The following is a 21551-nucleotide window of genomic DNA, read 5'->3' as shown; positions in this document are numbered from 1 at the left end:
AGAAGAATTTTATACACGCGGGTCACCAGTATATCAGGTTGAGCCTTGAGAAAGATATTGGGAGCGTTCCCGTCTCTGATCTGAGGACGTTATAAGCACGCTTTTTGATCGTTTCTGGGTATCTATTTATTTAATTTGGTCAGGGATCAATGTGACTCCTGGCACATAAAACAGCCAGCAGTTCTCACAGATCAATTTTCTCTAGTCACCATGAACTACGCAGAGACAGACAGAATTTTATCCACCAAGTAGCAGGTTTATGAATAGTGAGTTATGGTTGCGTAAATCGTCTCCGTCCGTTTCAAGTTACTGCAATCGAGTTGCGGGTCTGTGTTGGCTTATGGGAGCGGCATTGAGAAAGGAGGAGAGAGCAAAATTTGAGTAAGAGTCAAAGATCACAGTGCCCTCATCATATGGTGTGACAATCCCTCTTGTCTCTTTCAGTGAGGCAAAAAGGAGACAAAGATGACACACAGCAGCTCAGCCTGTTCATGAACCCTATTAAATCCAAGGAAATCTTTGATATGTACTCTGATACCGCATTTTATTGATGCTGGGAGGGTGTTTACAATATCACATACAGTTCTGCATTCCAGGAGATCAGAGCTAGGACTGGTTTAGTCCTTGTGACCCTTGAGAGTACCCCCTAAACTCATACAACTGAACCAAGGTTGACTCTTGTCCGCTTGAGTTTTTACAAGCGTTTGTGATATATGGGCTCAATATGTTATGTCTGTCTATATGTTCTCTTTTATGCACACACTTATTTTAGTTGTCAGTCTGCTGATTATCACCCTGTTTAGATGCACTACTATATGCTCTGCGTGATCCAGGGAGTTACATCACATGGCATCGTGCCACATTTGCCAGCATTTTTCGGTGCAATATTTGAATTACTTGAAATTTATTTCACGAGTTATCGGAACATTTTTGTGGTTCACCCAGCAATTGGCATCAGGTTGAGTGTACATTTCTTAACATTTTGTTAGTGGTAGTCTTTGAATCAGGAGAAAAATCCCAGTATGAGAATTCCCAAACACACACACATTTATACACAAGCACTCGAAGGCTCCAGCTTCTGATCTGAGCTGACAACTCCTAAGCCACCGTTTCCTCATGCTGCTTAACTCAGACCACATTTCTCCCACTGAGCCTCTCTGCTCTCCCTAGTCTGGCTTCTCTCCCCATTCCATCCATCTTTCTCTCCGTTCCTGTAGCCAGCATCTGGTTTGAATATTGCAGTGCGTGCTACTGTGTTACCGATAGAAGTAGGGAGTGTAGGCTTCTCTTTGATTTTTCATCATCTCTCTTCCTGCTCAGATCCTACAATGCCTACGTTGAGAGAACAAAGCTGAGTGTGCAGCTTCTGTTCTGACAAACTGGATATAGATGCACTACAGAGGAAAAAAGAGTGCAGATCTATGTTATGTTATTTTGGTTTTGTATTTTCATGCACGTTTAATGTTTCATTTTGAGGTCATTCATTTCGTATTTGTGTGCTTTGTCGGCCGCTCATTTTGATCTCACAATTTGTGTTCATAATGCGAGGTTTATTTTCATGCTCATCTCAGTGTCCAAATTCACTTTTGTAGTTTCCTTGATGAAAACTGAACTTTTCCAATGATTTTGCAAATTTTAAGAACTTGCATTTTGTATATGTTGAATCAAAGTAGGTAGTTTTCAGCACCAGAGAGATTTTTGTCCTTTTTAAGCATTTTGTTTTAGTAGATAACTACTATAGCAATGATGAAATCTAACTGTACGTGCTTTCACCATGCAGAGTTTTTAATCTAACAATGTCACACACTTTCATTTTTTATTTTAAAACAACTATATGCTGCATATTCAAATCATGGTTTCTTTCACAGACAGAAGCCAGAGAAACTATTCCGAGGATGCTAGCGGAATTGGACTTGGGCCGTACAGAAAAGTGTGTGAGAGTGAACTCGGTGTCTAGTGGCTTGGCTGAGGCGGACCTGGAGGTAATTTTGAAGGCCAAGGTTCTCCCTCGTGCCATCATGTTGCCCAAAGTGGAGGACACACAGGAAGTGCAATGGGTGAGTGAAAAATCATCATCGTCATGTATAAATAACTGTTGTTTTTCAAAATCAAAATAGGCTCAAAGTCACAAGTTGAGTTTTTTTCTGAGCCTATAAAAAATGTATGAAAAAGTAAATAAATAAAAAAACAACAGCAAAAAAACAGCTGCACTTAAAGTTCCCATTGCATTTCTTTCTTTGAACTCTGACAGTCTTTTAAAAAGCACTGGTGATCTTGCACAAACTCATGAAGTAAGAAGAAACCTCGAGAATCTTCAAAGCAGTCATAACAAGCTTTCCCGTTTCCAAGTAAAAGAGGGAATCGATCCCTGTCAGGGACAGACAGAGTGTTTTTCTTGGCTGCTGCTCAAGAAACAGATGACATTTCTTCGGTTTAACTTCAGAAGCCTGATAACTTTCTGTAAGAGCGCAATGGTGCCTTCTGCCTCTGGTGAACTCACGGAGGACTGCTGTGAACAGTGTCCTGTTGTGTCTAAGAACTGATTTAATCAAATGTAATACCCGATAGCCAAACCAGAATGCTTCAGATTCATTACTTTCTCTTATTCTGATACACTTTTAAATATAGCATGTTGCAAATGTTTACGCATGTGCAAACTTGCAAAAAAAGCCTAACCACGACTGCACTGCCTATCAAAAACTGAAGCCAGATATTAAAAAGGTTGATTCTCTGAAAAAGGTCGCTAAACTGAATTGATAAATCTAATATGAAGCAATAGTGTTAGATGTTTTCCTGGTATTGGCCCTACCTCTGCTTTCTATAGATTAAAGGTAGGGCCAATACCAGGAAAACAAACCAAGATGGCCAAGACCAGGAAAACAGATGTAGAGAAGTCAAGCCCAAAAAGTCAGCAGACATTGACATCATTAATGCAGACCTGTATGATCAGCTCCAGTCACATGCCAGGGTAAGCAAGATTTATTCCCAGTCTACTTACTGTTTGCATCGACATCATTTGCTGGCCTTCATTTTCATAAAAAAGGCACGGTGCTCGAACTACGTCTAAATGATTTTCTTGCTGTCACTTTGCATTGAGTACCCCAAGCAAGCAATGCAAAGTGGGGGATATAGCTTTTAAAGTAACATTTTTTTGGTCTCTACTATATCAAGCTGCATGTATTCAGAACAGTTACAGTTGATTAAACAACTGCGACACGTTGTGAAGGTGTATGTCTAGTCTGCTTCTTTTTTTTTTTCTTTTTGCCTCTGTGTTATTACATACATGCACACACGCACACATTTATGCTCATACTTGGTCTGAGGGAAGGAGCAGGAAGTTTTTAACTAGTGGCTTTAATTATAACATGTCTATTTCCTGCTGCCCTTTCTTTCTTGCAAGTATAATTGCTGACAGGTGTTCACTAATTCTCTCCCCTAGCTCCTTTCTCCCTTGGCTGCTTTTATTCACTTAAGAAAGTCTTTTTTTTTTTTTTACTTTAAAAAAAATCCACTTGTGTTGTTATGCTGTGACTCAGCCAACTTAGAAAGCTTTAAGTTGTGGATAACTGTCTGTTTATGTTATGTGGTGGGTTTTTTTTAATATTAATGCAAAAACTTAAGTTAGCCCTTTATATTGTTACTGTACCCCTTAAGAGAAAAAGCCTGTAGGTAGCTTGCTTGTTTTAAGCATTTGATTTATTTGCCAGTATGATTTTTGCATCAGTTGGTGCATATGTACCCTTAGACAAAGTGAACTTGGTGGCACTCGATGAGGACCTGAGTCTTATCTTTATCCCATCCCTCCCAACTTTTTCAGTCTCTAGCGCTTTGTACTTTTTTTGTGCGTCTGTGTGCGCATTCATGTTCCTTGTGTTGTAAACAAGTGTCTGATTTTCTCCACTCTTGTAAGGCAGTGCAGTAAATCCCCTCACTTGTTTATTTTCCTCCCTTTTTATTGATATTAGCTCAGGAACCTCCAGACTGATTTGTCGCTAAAAGATGGACTTGCTTGTTTCTCTTTGTGTGGAAATCTTTTCCTCTGTCTTTCTCCTCTCCTCCGGCCCTTGTGTGACTGACAGGCCTTATTGGGCTGTAACAGGCGTAACTCCCTCCTTTGTTTGAATACAATTCTCACAAAGATTTCGGAGCCGTGTGCATTCTTTGCCCACCACACTATTTGGTGTGCACTGGGACCAAAAGAATCGCACCCTGTCCCGCTCCTCCTCCTCTGCTCCTCCTCCTGTCCCCTCCCCTCATCCCTTTCTCCGCTTCCCCTCTGTGAAATGAACACTTCAGCTGGCCGGAAACATTTAATCTGGCCCCCTTTTGAAGAAAATTAATTGAAACTTGTCCCACTATAGCCTCCTTTCTCTAGCTCTATCTCCCCCTCCTTCTCTTTTCATGATTAGGTGGCGAAATTATCAGAGGCCTTGTTTGCAGCGTGGCTTTGAATGAAGAGAAGAGGTGTTATTTCTTCTTTTAACGTTACTTCTTTTTTCCCTTTTTGGGCGGAATAACATTTTAAACAGGACCTAGTTTTAAGAGCCATTGATAGCTAATGGTTGCTGCACCCATCTGAGTACCAGTGAACAAGGACTGTAGTACCTCTTGTATGCAGTGTAAATCAGACCCTTAAAGTGTATAATAGCTGAGGAGGAGAATACAGCAGAAGGACATAAACATGTAATCAGAAAGCCTCGGAGGCTTTTCAGCCGGCGGTACTGCGTGGAGCTGTCATTTGTTTCCCTTTGGTGGAAACCAAACAGTCCACTCAGCCTTGTTAGGGTTTGCATGGCGCAGCGTTTTGGTGGTAATCTCCGTGTGTAATATCAGATAGGTTTCCCCACAACAGGCCATATCTATCTAGTTTCCTCTGTCACAGAAATAGGTTTATCTACACCCTCTTTTCACACTCCCTCTCGGACCCCCGCACCCCTTCCTGTGTTTGTGAAGGAGGGGGGGGGGGATATTATGCTAAGCCCCCAGCGTTAGTTTTTATGTTGCCATAGCAACCTTGCTCCCACAGGGTTGTGACCTCAGATGATTACAGTACAAAGCCTATTGGGTCTTGAAAACCTCTTTGAAGATGAAAAGACTTTGATGGTTTGTATTTATGCAAATCTCTCAGATATGATTTATCCAACTGAGATTGAATGGAGAGATGATTAAAATTGCCCCTATTTTTTGAAATCCTTCAATGGAGGCCCACTCTTTCAGTTTTGAGAACAAGAGTGGTGAGTGTGAGCGTGGGGGTTATTTTGCTCTTCGTTTAGAAAAATAGTAGCACCGTACCTGAGGTTATTTATAACCGTCCTTTCTTTTTTTTCCCCCCAGTGTGTCAAAGAGGAAGAAAACGGCATGGGGGGAGGGTGGGGGGGACATGGAGGTAGACATTTCTACTCTGAGCTTTTGCACTCTCTTCTTTTTTGTCTTTTTTTTTTGTCTGGCTTTGAAAGGAAATATCTGACGGAGGGGGCTTTTGTGTGTTTCCAGATGATAGATTTAGGAATTTGGGCTACCCCACTGGCAGTCCAGGGCTAGCTGTGAACTGGTCTGTTGGAAAAAATTGGAATGCTTTGGTCTTCAAAGAATTAAACTTGGTTTTAAAGGCCTACTTAGGTGAGCTTGCATATTAGCAGGAGTCGTGCAGGATAAAGGCCTCACCAAAATGTCACATCACACTCTGATTGTTGCTCCAGTCTCCCTGTTCCCTGCCACGGAGGAGGGACGCAAAACAGAATAATGTCACAGTAAAACACACTCAAAGACATCCTAAATCTTGTTTCTTCTCCCCTTTTCCGTGTTTTGTTTCTTCTTTGGTTTTGCTGTGTGTGAGTGTGTGTGCATGTGCTGGGGCGTGCGTGTGCACATTTACATGTGTGCACACAGTCTCGGGGGAGCACATTCTGTAGTTGTGCAGAGCCTCTGAAAGAAGGTAGAGCAGAAGACTTCAGACGAAGGGGGGAACCCTGGTGATAATGTAAAATATTTCATTTCACTTGCTTTTGTTGCCGCTCTCCTGTGCTTGCTCTCTGCGCTATTTGAACCCTCATAGATGTGCCTCTGAATAAGGACCGAAATGGGAACAGTGCAAGTAATAAAGGTGTCAAGATTTGTATCAAAAGTGAGTTTTTGCACATTAAGATTTTTTTTTCTCTCCACCTTCTCTGTCTTATCCCACAGTGACTTTTGAAAGATGTGTCAAATCATTTACAATTGTTACTGCTGAATATTTTTTTTACTTCCAGTTTTTAAAATCACACACACAACCACACAATCGCTCTGTGCCTCAGATTTCTCTTTCTGTTGCGTTTTCTCATTCGCTTAACTAATAGTGCGCTGATAAGTCCACTGAGGGTTGCAGCAGAGTAGATGCACAAATTATCCAAGAAATTGTAACTGGGTTTAAGATGATTATACATATGGAAATTCAATATTCCTATGGTAAGTGTTAAGACATGTATCGAATGCTCCAAATAAGCACAAATATCCTGTGTATTATCTTGTACAGGGTAGCGAGAGCAAATGAGTTTATTGCATTCGCTTCACAGAAACAGTGGGTTTTGTTAATGAGTGCACGAGCATGAAATGGTCCCCGTGTGCTTAGTTTGTTGACAGGTTTCAGCACCACTTGAAAGGATGGGCACTGACAGAACCCATTCGCCTCATCACCTTTGTGGAAACCGCTGTGGGCCTGCTCAATTTTAAGGTAAATTACAAACAACATCTCCCCCCTCCACACACAAAAAAAAAAAGGAAAAAAAAACTGCATGCGTAAGACATTTTTCTGTTTGTCCATTGTTCACTTTAGATTAAAGACTGCATCAGTGAGCAGAGAACTCCACATGTCTAAAATAAAAGGGATTCAAAGCTTTCAGACTGTCCCCCTCAAAACGAGCCTTTTGAGGCTTTTTTTTTCTACCTCTCCGTCGCGTGTCCCTCTCTCTGACTGTCCTCTTCAGACATGCTGACATTTTTTAATTAGAACCATTTTAATATCGTCACAGTGCAAAAGTTCTTAATGATATTTCAGATAGCATCAAAGTGATTTTTTTTTTTTTGGTAATAGTACATCACGACCTTCAGCTACACGAGAAAAGAGGGCACGGTTTGGGGCATTTGGGGAGAAACCAGCTGTCATTGCTTCTTCTGATTTGTCTTTTAGTTCTTCAGCCTAATTCTGGGGCTGTGTTTGGAAGTATATGTGTTTTGGTGGCAGGGGGTGGCTCTGTGTGCTGTCTTGAGAACACCCTGTAATTTTTTTTTTTTTTTTTTTTTGCCCAGACTGAACCCAGGGTTACAAGCATGAAAAAAAGACTCGCTGTGGCACAGCTAGTGGTGAAATTAATTTGGAGGCCAACAAAAGCAGGAAACATGTTCATATTGTTTCACAGCCTTCGCCACAGACAATCGCATTCAAAAGGGTTTCTTTCTTTTTTAAAGTTTTACTTTCCCCCGTAATAATTGGAGCCATTAGTCTTTGCTTTTGTTGTTGTTGTTTGATTTTTTTTTTTCAAATCTTTTTTGAAGAGCAATGAAATATAATTTGAAAAACTTTTTGTTTTCCTTTAGTAAAATAAAGCAGCTCCACGATGTGTTAGTGATTCGTGTTTTCTTAACACAAATTACTGTTCTGTTATATGCAAAAATGTAAACATTTAATAATTTAAATAAATAAAAAACAGGAAACATTTAAGATTACCTTACAGGTTTTAAAAACTTTACTGCTTCAGTCTTAACAAATTAAACCTTGTGTAAAATAGCAGGGAGGCTTGATATGCAACTTTTCCTTAAGAGCCGCGAGCCAGGTGTCTGTTTACATACCTGCAGGTGGCACCTTTAGTGGGCTGGTATAATAATATGAGTCACTGAGGAAAGAAAGCTTGGAGTGTAATTGGGAGAGATAAATGATGTGTGTTATTATATTACCTTTATGTTAAAGATTTCAGAAAGAGTAATTAGGATAGTTTTGTGGTGACGAGTGTAAAATTAGGAGCATTTGTTACAGTTTAGCCTGTTTTCGGCTGTTTTACTTTAACCCATCTCAATCGGGCTGGTGTTTGTTCTTTCCAGGCGGTGTGTGAGGAAATTCGCTCGCTTGGTCCTAAGGTTGGTCTGCACCATGATGGCGTGGTGTTTGGCTCTGATGACTTCTGTGCAAGCATAGGTAGCTATTTCACATTCTGACACTGCTGACCCCAAATTCTCTTATTCTCCTCCTGGATTCATGGCAGAGAAGTTCAAATTGTGTAAAATGCACAAGCTTAGTTGCTAGTCTTTAAATATAATGCATGTCACATGTTCTCAATTTTGAACACACAATTGCAGAACTGCAGGAAAAGGGAAGACATTTTTTTCCAGTCGAAATAAGGGATGATTTACAGACGTGGGATACCTAAGTGATAAATGTAAATGTGCTGGAACTCAAAGATCTAATTCACTGAATCAGGTCACATGAGTAAAAAAGGACATTGTGTCTAAATGATTATTCTTTGGTTTTTGTTTCTTATCATTAAACCCAATGAGTAGGTTTGTTTTAAAGGACAGAGTTAATGGGTAATGAAGCACAGAGACCAGTGGTTAATAATCCCAATCGACTGTTTGGCAGCAAGAATCGGAAATGACAGAATAAACCTTGATTTATTTATTTTTTATTACATAAAAGGATGTGTCAGTGTACTTTATGTAATACCTGCTGCTCATCGCCCATCACAGTTTCATCTAACCTACACCTACTTACAGATCAACAGCGTCTCTTTGAGATCTTGTCTGGCAAACTGTGCATGTGTCCTTGGACTTTTTTCATAAGGTGCCACACGGACCAAGGATGCCAGAGAGCTCCTTTATGCAAGGCAGAGGGTGGTTGTGACTGCCAAAGCCTTTGGGCTACAGGCTATTGACCTGGTCTACATCGACTACAAAGATGTGGAGGGGCTGAGGCAGCAGGCCAGAGAAGGCGCTCTCATGGGCTTCACAGGTAAAGTTTCTTGTTTCTTTATCTGAAATCTGCCCTTGTTCCTTCAAGTCATGACTTGAGACATCATGTCTGTCACTGTGATTTACCTCTGATTTCTGCATTTGCTTCACATTGTTCTCATCTGTTGCTCTTACTTTACCTTCCTGAATATAGCATGCCAACGGGCATCCCTTACTTCCTGTTGCAAGCGGCATACAGGCAGTTCAGCTTTCACTCCCTCTGCCCTCTGTTACATGTGGGGTTTTTTTTGTTTTGTTTTTTTCTCCAAATGAGAATGGGGAATGAACCAGCTGATAAATGCTTTAAAATGTTACATGAAACACTCTGGGAGGTGACAGAGCATCCTTTGGCTTTTCATTTGTTATTTATATACTTGTATTGCACACTGCAATGAAGATCTCACATTTCTTTTGTGCCTGTATGAATGGGTGTGTGTGCACTTGAGTATGTATAATTAAAAGGAGTTATTAGTGTGTGATAGTGTGTCTATAGCCAGGTCATGCTTTTTGTGTGTGCGTGTGTCTGTGTGTGTATGTGTGTGTAGCCCTGCAGACTGCCTGCAACAGACCACAGAAGGCAGGACAACCTGTTCCCACAGTGTGTTTTTGCAGGCACTGTTCTTGCAATCCTGCAAATAATTCTTTGATATTTTTGTACCATTTTTTAGATTTTAAAATCCAAAATATATGTAGCTTTTCCCCCCGTGTGGTGTAGATCCACATAAACTAAGGCAACACATGACTGAATTTCATGGATTTGTAATGGCTAGGATTTTTTATTTTTTATTTTTTGCCCCAGTTTCAGATCATTTTAGCAGAACAGCATCGGACATTAGTCGCCAATCACACTGGGAAAAGATGGAGAAAAAATAAGCACTGGCACAAAAAGCGTAAATCCCTTTGTACACTCTTCTGAACATCTACTCGACACACACGTTACCTTGCACTTAAAATCAACAAATCAGTCTGGAGTTGAGCTTCTTTTGTTGCTTTTGATTTTTTGGTTTTGGTTGTCTCATACAGAAACCCTTCCAGGTGACCTCATTTGCCACCTCTATTCTCCGGTGCAGCATGTTTGTGTGCATTCTTTTGATTGTGTTTATCTCAGAATTACTCTATATTGCACTATAGCCAAGTGCCTTTTATTTTTATTTTTATTTTACATTTTTCTTGTTTGTTTGTTTTAATTATGCTGCTATTTTACTCAGAATGTATATTATGTTTAGTACAGGGGTTCCTCACATTAATGCCATTATTAGACGTGTAATATACTGTTTTTGTTTAGTTGTTGGACTCGGCGTGATTCCAAGCAAAAAGAGAATCAAAAGAAATCTGAAGTGTGGTTTACATGAAGCAAACGTTTTAAAAACGAATTAACAGAAACGGTCATTTGAAGAAATAAATGCTTTTGATTTGATATGGAGCAGAACTGTTTAAAGCAGTGGATTAGTGGCTTTCAAGCCATGGGCACTCTGTATAATCTTAGTTAGTAGCTATTACTGGCCCGAGTGTGCTTAAGCAATAATGCGGTGCAGCCAAAAGCTTCTACCTGTGTAGTAATTGACCTTGGCACTAACTAAGCCGCATACAGCACCCATTAGTGCTGAGCACGGAACACACTGTTCAAACCTAAACACTCGCTGCTGTTTACTGGTTAGCAGAAATTAAGCCAAACTCCTATGCAAATATATGTTGGGGAGGAATATCATCCGTTGAGTTCTTTATCAGTTCACTCTTTACTTTGTTAGCACTTTTTTTTAATGCGCTATAAATCAGGTTCCTGTTAAGGCTCAGTGATCCCTGTGAAAATGTTTGCTGCTCAGAAACAGCACTGTTCCACAAATTCTCTGCTCTTAGGGACCACATTTCACTTCCATCCCTGGGACCCTGCCCATCATTCGCTTGAGAGCACTTTGCTAAATAGCAATCCTCCAATGAGATGCCAGCACCACATGGCAGGCCGGGATTGGCTGGAGGGCATGATTGATGTATTTTAGGAGAACCAATGGGTTGTAACTGAGGGCACCTGAGTCACCCTTGTCTGCTTCTTCGCTCTGTCATTCTCCCCTTGTCCTAAACAACCACACACACCCTCACACAGACGCAAATAGACACCCTCTTTCCATATTATAAACCTGGTGGTTTTCTGTGTGGAAACATGCCCCCGTCTTCTGCCCAGAAGTAAAACAGGTGGCAGAGAAAGGTACACACACACACACACACACACACACACACACACACACACACACACACACACACACACACTCGTCCTCTCTCACTTCTGATTAAACATACAGGCACAATGTTCCACTGAAAAATTATCACATAATATTTGCTTTCTACCTTTTTTTTTTATGTTGAAATGAATCACACTAACTGTTGCAGTGGCATATGCGCAAACACATGCACACATGCACAAGCCTGCAGACATACAAGTACACATTCATACACAACTCCAGAGTGGCCTGGGGAGTCCTCGGGCTGTTTGTTCAACAGAAAATGTGCTGTCACAATCTCTGCTTCACACACTGAACCCCCATCAGCAGTCACTGGCAGTTCGCAAATACACACACACACAAACACACAGAATGGGTTTTTGAACATATTTTGTCATATGCACACTTTCCTAAAAGGTGTCTATTTATTACAAATGGCGGTTTATGAATTATGTGGGCTCATAAGTAATTGTTCGAGCCTTTAACGATGGCGTGTTGATTGTGCGAGCGCTGCGGGTTTGTCTAGGGTTAACCAGGGTGAGTGGAGCAGGATGAAGAGAGGGTTTCTCTCTCTCGCCTCGTCTCCCCTCCTTGCCTTTCCTCCTCTCTCCTGGGCCGAATTCCCCCCCCCCCCCCCCCCCCCCCCCCCTTTTTTTTCTTCTTTTTTTTTAGCCCGTGCAGCACGCCCGCCCGCTCAGCCACCTTGAAGGATTTGTTGTTGGCGACAGTGCTAAGCCCTAAAGTGTCGAGTTCCTGCTGGCTGCCTCAGAGCCGCCGTTCTCACCCAGACGTTTCATAACCTTAACTTATCACTACAAGTTTGATCTGCAAATGTACATGGGATTATGTCTGTGCCGTTCACCCACATTTAAGTGAGAGGAAGTGGGAGCGGGAAGGTGGGGGGATTGTGGCAGATGGAGCCGGAAAATCCATGTTGGGATTCTGTTTAAGATCAGTGTCATTGTGAAGGCAGGGTTGCTGATCATATGGCATCCTAAAATTAAATATAGAAAAATGATACGTGTCAATTCAGACATTGGATTATTAACTGTTTCACTGTGGTTATAAAATTAACACTTCATATACATTGCACTGTCTTATTTAGCCTTGTTTTTCCTTGTCAATTTCCAGTGATTTACTTACCTGTGTATGCCCACAAACTGTTCTTTCACAAACTGTTCCTTCATCAGTAAGTGTGTTTTTTTTTAGATGACTTCTGTCACATAATGAAGTCTTACTAAGCATTTAGTGACATTTCTGCTTAACAGCAGGGCTGCAAGCAGAGCGGAGACACGTTTTATCTGTCATAATGCATAGCATCGTCTGGCCCCGTTCAGCTTCCTGACTATCGTCATTCTGAAACTTATACAATCCTCTCTTGCTTCTCCTCTCTCATTGCCTCTCGGCCTCAGTCCTTCCTAATTCTCAGCCTGCTTTTCTTTTTCTATCATCTTTGTGCAGCAGTTCACATGAAAATAAGCAGTTTATCTGGTTTTAGTCGTGCACGAATTGTATTACTTCTATATCAACAAGTAAAAGCGTTGTTTTTAGAACACATTCTTCTTCTTCTTCTTTTTTTTGGTTTCGTTTGAAGGCACTGAAACCCCGCTGTTATAATTAGCACAGTTAATTTGTGTGTTTCTCCGTAGGTAAGCAGGTTATCCACCCAGGGCAGGTCCAAGCTGTGCAAGAAGAGTTCTCCCCCAGCAAGGAGAGGGTCCAGTGGGCCAAAGAGCTCATTGCTGCTTTTGACCAACATCAGAAGGAGGGAAAGGTAATGTTAACATCCTTTGAGAAAAGTAAAACTGCATTTTTTTTCAGACTTTGAAAAGTCAGTGGAGTTTCTCTGTGATGGCAGTGTTTTGGTCTAAAATGTCTTAACATTTTTTCTCGTAGCTGATAAAATGTAAGTGTGAAGGTGATCTTATTAATTTGTTATAATTCATCAGCTCCATAGATGGGTGTGTCATTTGCCTTAAATGTCAATTTTTTTTTAACCCAAAATGTGACTCTGTATATTCTTTTTGGTTATCAGTTTGTTAGTATTGGCTCTTAATCGATTTTTTTAGCAATTGTATTCAAGCTGCAGCGACAATTGAATTCCATTTTTATTCTTTTATACAGTAATATTTTTTTGTGAATCATTCAGAAGATGCACTGACTGAAAACCTTTTTTATAAATGATGTAAGAGTATTTCAAGTGATCCCTCCCCCTTAAATGGTCGTGTCCAGGACAGTAAAATATCTGTGTCGACTGTCTGTTGACAGGTCCGAGGTCTTTCTCTGCTCTATCACTCAGACCGATCTTTTGTGATACACAATTTTTGTGATGCACACCTCTGTAGTTCCAGAGAATACGTACTGTACACCCCTGGGTGACTCTCAGAGACAACATAGGAGGGTGGAGGGGTGGGGGGAGCTGGGCCAATTAAGTGTACAATATTATTGTTCCTAATTTAGTGCATGGTTGGATCCTGTGTGCTGAGCTCTGTGGTCTATCTGCTGAGGTAATACACAATCTGCCTACACCTCTCTCACTGCCAGGGCTGCTCCTACTAAGCATCGCCCGAGGGATTCATATCTTACCCATCCCTCTGCTGTGTATGCATGTGTACGTGTCTTTCTGTGTGTGAGAGGGGAGTGCGTACGTAATGGTTTGAATGGTGAGCAGGATTTGTCCCTTTGTCTTACAATGTGACAGGTGCTTGCCTTTCATAATCTTTACCTCCAGCCACTGACAACAATTTTGACTAAAGGGTCTTTTTTCTGCAGATTTTTTGTTTTGACTAATATGTCTGCTGCTAACTGTCAGTTTAAATAACACTTGAGGGTTATATTGTACGGCAGACATTCCGAGCATTCGTCATGCAAATCAGGATCAAATGCGTTTTATTGGGCACGTCTGATCTTATGTTTCTCTCTGTGTTCTCCCTTGTGTTGCAAACCTGTTCAGGGTGCGTTCACCTTCCTCGGCAGCATGATAGACATGCCCTCGCTGAAGCAGGCTCAGAACATAATAACACTCTGTGCCGCGGTGCCAAGGAAATAACACAACTGGTGAGAAGAAATGGCAGGAACCACACGACTAATCTGGGACGTGGAGGTCAAAGGAAACTGGAAAGGCTGCTGATCTCGTGGCTAAAGTGACATTTCAAAAACTTTTCAGCCATCGTCTCATTGCTTCACAAAAATGCAGTGTGGAAACTGTGGATTTCATTTGTGATTTTTGGTTTTATTAAGGTTGATTTATGTAGCTTTTTTCCCTTTTAAAAAAAAAACAAAACTGTTGTTAATTTTGCTGCTGAGGTCCAATTCACATTGTTTTCAGCAATACCAACTCTGCAACTATCATGTGTCGACAGTATTTGCCTCTTAAAACTCACTTACAAGGACTATTGCCCTTGCAGCTTTCTTGGCATGCTCTGCAGTGTGTGTGTGTGTCTGTGTGTGTGTGTCTGTGTGTGTGACCATGCCTCCTCTTTCTCCTAGGTCATGATAAATGCTCTCCCATCTCCACGGTCCAGGCAGCTGGGCAAAAGGGTAAACAAACACAACAAGCCACTGTTGTGGATCTATTCATTGGGCCCCAGACTTCAAGTCAGGCCTCAGCCCCCTGCGCAGGGTCTGACTCACAAACATCAAAGTCCTGCTTGCTTTTTAAAAAAAGAAAAGAAAAGAAAAACCCAGATGGAAGCAAATAAACTCACAATTTAGCTTTTTTTTTGGTATCATTCTCCTTAGTAATGGCATGCAGCTCTCTCTGTGACAGCTGTGAGCCTGTGGTTGATTGTGTGTTGATGGAGAAGGCGTGTGGCGTCAGGCTCACCATTAACTTCGACGAAAAAAGTACACAAGCTGGTAGCAGTAGTCTTTATATGAATCATTTATCTTGAGATTAAGGTGATCCGATATTAAATTGGCATCTAAGGAACTTTAATCTTATAAACAGCGAAACATAAAGATGAACTCGTTAGCGAGCGAGGCAGAGAAGTTTGTTTCATCACAAACAGAAGCATAAAGGGGCTTTGTGAAGTGCTTGTCCGTGTCTGACTTGCACAGACAGTGAAGTGGGTGTGATGTTAGAATGAGACAGATTAGTGGCCATGTTGCTCCAGCAGACCAGGACTGGGGCTTTGTCTCTCTCTGACTGTGGATAGGAGGATAATTGGGGGGGTGTTGAATGGTTAATAGTGCCATTGGTGACCATGGTAATGAAAGGCGCCATACCTCCTCTACCCCACCTCATCCACTTTCTGTCTCTCCCTCTCTCTCTCCATCTCTCTTTCTCTATCTCTATCTCTTACTGTATGATCTATTGTGTCTGGGGCAGGGTTGGTGTCTGTGCCAGGCCAGGCCCAGACAAAAAGATCGAAGCCACTCCTGGGTCCAGCCAAAGACCCTAACAGTAAGCTGTCTCTTTGGCATTTGGCCACATAATTTTTTTCCCCACCCCTTCAGCGTGTGTGTGTGTGTGTGTGTGTGTGTGTGTGTGTGTGTGTGTGTGTGTGTGTGTGTTTGTTTGTTTGTTGTCAGCCAAATTATACCCTGAATTTGGTGGAAAACACTGCTGCTGTTTGACTTCCACTAAATAAACCTCCTCCTCAAAATATTACTTAGGTAGAGTTATTTTGCGAGGCTTTGTAGGTCATTCCATTCAGAACAGATCTCGGGCATCTTTATGCTCATCCTTGTGACAAAAACTGTAGTAATTAAAAGAGATGAGTTCTTTTACCTCTGGGTTGCATTATGAGCTTTGATTATGGTGTAACTTTGTTTCAAAATCACTCAGTGGAGACTTTCATCAAACTTTGAAGTACTTTACTTTAACTTTTTAAACTTTTAGGTGTTTTGTTATTGATGCATTTTTGATCTGAGTGAGAATTTTTTAAAAAGTTGCAGAAATAAAGATAAAGCAAATGAATAAAATGATTGACTGTCTAGACAGCGTCAGTCCCCACTTTATATAATGCTGAGTCTTAAATATTCCCTCCATCTGTATACTTTATCTTATGTATTCAGCAAACACACCTTGCTTTTAATGTGAAAGTATGCAGATGGATGAAATATTTAGTATACTTTAAATACATACATTGATTATTTTGATTAGTCAAGTTTTAGTTAGTTTTTTTTGTAGCATTGCCGCCATTAATAAAATAACTGTTTAGAGCGCAGTAGAATGAGAGTCCAGCAATGACAGCGCGACCAGTCTGATGAGACAAGCTGGCTTTTCCAAGTTGCTCTGTGCCAACAGGTGTCCCCACAGACAGGAAGGCAGATTTCAGAGCAGAGGAAGCAGCACATGGCATCATGCAGCGACAAAGCAAAAAGGGCAGCTCGTCTGTGGCTGATCAGGAAATGATTTGGTCACTTTATGTTTTGAAAAAAAAAAAAAGAGCACAACACCCTCTGAAGGTTAATGAGCCACATATAATATCATGTTTACCTTCCGCCCAATGATCTTGTTATTATTGGGTATTTCTTAATCCCCCCCCCCCCCCCCCCCCCCCCCCCCCCCTTTCCTGGTATCTTTGCACTTACTTAGACGACTTTCCAATTCCGTAACATTTGGAAATGGGGGGCAGGCAAAGTGAACGATGTAGGTGACATCTCTGTAGATTAGAGGAATGCATCCCTGTCTGCCTGTGTAATTCTACATGACATTTCTATTATGTGTGGAACTGATAAAATCTTCCCAGCTCGCTCGACTGTTGTATTTAAATACATCTCTCCGGTATTCCCAGAGAGATTAAATTACAATTAACACGATTATAACCTCACAAAATTGTGACGGGAATCAATTAGGCTGCAAGCAGTATTTCATAGCCCGGTAATGTGTTGGTCGAGATTGCTTTCATAAATAATGAGGGACAGCGCAGGCGGAGAAAATGCATGTATGCAAAACACTGTCAGAAGAAAATTAAAACGAAATGTTTTACATATTTTTCCATTAATCTAAATGGGACCCGTGTGGCAAAGATAGTTTTATTCTAATTCCCCAGCCCGGGGATGCCCAAATAATGACTTGATGTTTTAATAGACTTGTAATGACAATATATGACAAACTAATTGCAGCAGAAGATTATTCTAAAGCAATAAAATACCTCGTTATTGCGCTTGGCGCACAGTTTGAGAAGTGTAAAGCTATTAGCAAAAACGGCTTAAAAATAAGGTGTGCACAGCTGCTCAATATAGAAACATTTCGTTTACGATAATTAACTCTGTTTCAATATTTAGTAATATTGTTTTAAATAAATGAGGACATTTTCAAAGTGACTGCGATGGGCCGTGTTTCTACGAAACTGTGACGGCACTGTTACAGTCGCTTCTTAATTTTCATTATATCACTGCCCTCAGGCGCACAACCCCGCAAAAATGTTATCCCTTACCACGGACTGCTTATACAAAAAATAAATTATATATATATATTTTTAAAAGGGCTTTAAATAAAAAGAAATTACTTTCTTTTTAGGTATCATCATGGCCTTGCAGAAATACAATTTTCAGGTGTTTTTTTTCTTTTCTTTTTTAAGAGTAAAAATGTGGCACGTGTATTTGAACTGCAGGTTGTGTCAAGTCACACAGAAATGCTCTACCTTTACTTTGATTTAGGGTCTTTTTTCTTTTAATATCAGCTGCTGTATTCTGAATGGTCTGCCTGCTTGGCAGCGTCCACACAATCTTCACTAACTCGTTCTTGGCGGAACCTTTTAAATTTCTCCCACTGATGGCAGGGGCATGTCCACTCTTCGTCTGCTCCCCCCCCCCCCCCCCCCCCCCCCCCATAAAACAAACAAAAACATTGCGTTTGGATGATATGAAATGAAATTAATCGCGGCCCTGTCTGTGCTGCGTGATTCATCTGGCACATGTGGACCATTACTAACTTCATTTGAGGAGACCTTTTGTCTGAGTGTCCCCATCACCGAGTGAAATCCGAGAGGATGGGACGGCGTGGGAGGAAATCAGGAGAGATATCAAACCCCAAGTCTCCTCTCACTTTTAATTTGTGCCATAAATCTTTTCTTTTAAAAAATGCAGTGTGTCTAAAACTATTCCATAAATTATATAATTTTCATGACCTTTTTTTCTTCCCAATGCAAGCCGAATAATGACGACGCTTCATTCTCCTCACGGGTATAAATATTGTTCTAGTTTCTATCCACCTGCTAAAGACCCATCCTGACGATGATGGGCGGGATTTAACTGTATCTATTGAGCTGAAGCCCCCAAAGCCGCGCAGGCCTCTGAAGGCCCTCTTGGTTCTTTTGGATGTCCGGGGTGTGTCCGTTTAATGTCATCTGCATTTAGTGAAAGAAGATAGTGCAGTTTATTAACAGATGTCAGGCTGGTGAGATCTAACCTTTGGACGGGTTAGAGCTTGCTTTTGCCTTCAGAGCAAATTAGGAATGATGCCCTCAAAAGTTAAATTATGGTCAGATTTTATTATTTTTAAAGGTAAGCTTTTTTTAAAAAAGAAATCTAGGTGACTTTACCTTCCTCCAGGCTTTGTCTTGTTCGAACTTCCCCCTCGATTCACTTCTTTTTAACGGGCTCAGATCAAAGGGGCTGCCCGCCCCGACGGAGACCAGTAAAATCGGCCCGCTTTGTCTGCTGTTGCCAGGAGTAAGGACGGGTGTCCGGGAGGAGGAGAGGGAAGAGGGGTGGCATGGTAATGAGCCTCCTTATAGAGGCTCAAAAGTCTCAAAAAGTTATTTCCCCCTCCTCTCAAATGTCCATCTGTCGTCACATTTTAGTATCTCTATTTTTATTTCGTCTATTGACTTTACTGAATAATGAGTTTCAATAGCTCCTTATTTTGTAGTCGACTTCATTTCCGATGAATTACAAAAAGCAGTTTTAGAGCAAGCGTACAAACAGGAGGCTGTCGTGTGCTGTCAGAATGTATATATGTATTTCTTTATATCCCATCTGTGAGCTTAATGAGACATCACCTCCATATTTGACTATTTTACCTGAATAAACTATGAAACCGATTCTGCTTAGTTTTGAGGGGGAAAAAGCCACTCGGTTTTTGTTTGTTTTATTGCAATGTCCCTGAATGCATCAGCAAGATGGAAAGTTTACGCGATTGGGGCTGTATGTGTGTGTGTATGGTCTTTAAAGAGGAGGGCCAGACATCAAATATCACACCTGCCTCTAAGAGTCGGTATCATCTCCAAATGTGTGATGGATTATATATTTATGACTTGACAGCGATTAAAAAAAAGTTGAAAACAAACTTATTTATAGAAAGATTTACGGCTTCCTCACAACCTTGCAACTTTTTTAAAAAAATCTTTTCTTTCTTTCTTTTTTCCTGGCAAAATATCTGCTGTGGTTGGGCACTGATGCGCACCCTGTGATCCTGCTCTCTACACGCCGTCCCTTTGTTCGGTTTACCTGAGCAATATCAATATCTGCTCATCCTCTATAAAAACGCCTTCACACTGGCTTCATTTGTCGAGTCACACATGACGGTTTGAAGCAGAACAGACAAACACAAACGCACAACAACAACAAAAATGACAGTCGGACCTGTTAAAATGGAGCATAACTGACGAATAAGAGGCTGTAACAACTTTATCCTTCCGAGATAAAAGTTTAAAGGCGCGTTAAAAGGGTTGTGTTTCTCTGCTGCGCTCACAATTTGCATGGGAGAACAATACAAGGGTTTTGCCTTGTTAAAAAAAAAAAATCACTGAACTGTTTTAAAAGCGTCATAAAAGCAAAACGCAACGACGTGAATTCGGCATTATTTGCACTATTTTTATTTATTTATTTTTACAATCTCGACAAAAACAGAAAATGAGGAGGAAGGGGGAAAGCACGCACTGATGTGGACCTTCCTCCCACTCCTCTCTCCTCTTTGAGCAGGTGGAGGCCTCGCACCTGCACCTGCGCACACAGCTGCGCGCACCTTGTTATTGCTGCCGCTGCTTGACGCACAGATGAGCACAGCGCAAACCCGACAACACAGTCCCGACAATATAAACCTCTCCAGCGCCACAGTTCTTAGCCTCAGCATGTTTCACTTCATTTTATAGAGAGACGCCAAAACATGCTCTCTTTTCAGGAACTGGATACGTATAAGCAATTTTCTATCCAAATAAGAAAGCAAATAAAATGCCTTCACCAAATTATCCGCCTCCTCCTTTTTAAAATTAAAAACAACTACAACAAAAAAAACTGTTAAGTGGGAATAATGCTGTATTTATCCCGGTCGTGTTGCCGTCTATCTCTTGTTTGTCATGCTCCGGACTTCAACATGACACCATCTAATCCAATTAAACACGATAACCCTGGACTCACTATTATTCTCCTCTTTTTTTCCCTTCGAGTTGCTGACAAGCACTCTTGGTTTTGTGTGAAAGAGAGAGTCAAGAGCCCTCTCTTAATCCCGGGCACGACTAGAAGTGATTGAAAAGTGAAAGAAACCCCTTATTGGTCCTCGAGCTGGATGGTGTGTTCTTTGTCCGGTCCTGTGGCTTTTTGTTCGGTACGGTCATCATGCATAGCAGCCCTTTAATTTAGGTCTTTAAAGGGAAATCACGTTTATTGAGTCGGTGGCAGTTATTCGTCTGCGTCAGCGAAGAATAGTTTATTGAAACAAAATGAATAAATCTCCAAACATCTAGAGTCTCTTTATTATCTCGCTAAATGGGGAAAAACTTGTAATCCAAACAGCCCGCTAATTGGGATTTAGGAAACATTAATCGACGTCTAAAGTGTGCCTAATTTGCCCTTTTTTGTTTAAGCAGATTAGGCCTGTGTCTGTTATGAAAAAACAACTAGATAACATTCAGCCCTGGCTTTTCGTCACCGCCTCCAACCCCTTAAACCTCAAACACAAATAAACGACTGGTTTTACGGCACCTTCTGGAATTAATTACTTTTCCCCCAGTATTCATTAAGCCACGTCTGGAGTAGAAACTTCCACCGATTCTTAACAAAAATACAATAAATAATCATAAAAATTGAAAACTCAGATGAACGAAATCAAAGTTTCAAAATGAACTGAACTCGCCACAAATTAAATGCGTTCTTTTAAAAGTCGCGGGAATGCATTGCTGAGGATTTTATTCGGAGCTTCGTCTAAGCAGGCCGGTATAACATATTGTGGATGTGGCAAAAATGACAGGTAATTGACATTAATCCGCTCGCTCTGAGACTCAGGGGGGATCTAAAGTAAATGGGGATACGGTTAATGAAGCACCACTTGCCCTTTGGATCTCGGTCACAGTGTGCGGCGGGGAAGTTTGAAGAAACTTCATTTGTTTAACTTTTCCGACGTGCGTCATAAATAAAATGACGCAGGAGAGGGCTGGTGTGGGACTGCGCTGCAAATTAACAAATGAGAAA

The 21551-nt window shown here is 41.1% G+C and overlaps 1 protein-coding gene across 1 annotated transcript in view; it reads left to right on the top strand.

Moving 5' to 3' along the window:
- Nucleotides 1-14911, top strand: part of clybl (citrate lyase beta like) — a 66200-nt gene extending 51289 nt beyond the window's left edge. The window contains exons 3-8 of the mRNA XM_004567972.5: nt 1869-2057; nt 6608-6709; nt 8074-8167; nt 8810-8977; nt 12842-12966; nt 14146-14911. Coding sequence (XP_004568029.3) covers nt 1869-2057; nt 6608-6709; nt 8074-8167; nt 8810-8977; nt 12842-12966; nt 14146-14241 — 774 coding nt within the window. The 3' untranslated portion in view covers nt 14242-14911. The remainder of the gene's footprint in view (nt 1-1868; nt 2058-6607; nt 6710-8073; nt 8168-8809; nt 8978-12841; nt 12967-14145) is intronic.
- Nucleotides 14912-21551: the final 6640 nt, after the last annotated feature.

The sequence above is a fragment of the Maylandia zebra genome, linkage group LG16 (assembly GCF_041146795.1).
Source record: "Maylandia zebra isolate NMK-2024a linkage group LG16, Mzebra_GT3a, whole genome shotgun sequence".
Taxonomy (NCBI): domain Eukaryota; kingdom Metazoa; phylum Chordata; class Actinopteri; order Cichliformes; family Cichlidae; genus Maylandia; species Maylandia zebra.
This window is presented reverse-complemented; position numbering and strand designations above follow the sequence as displayed.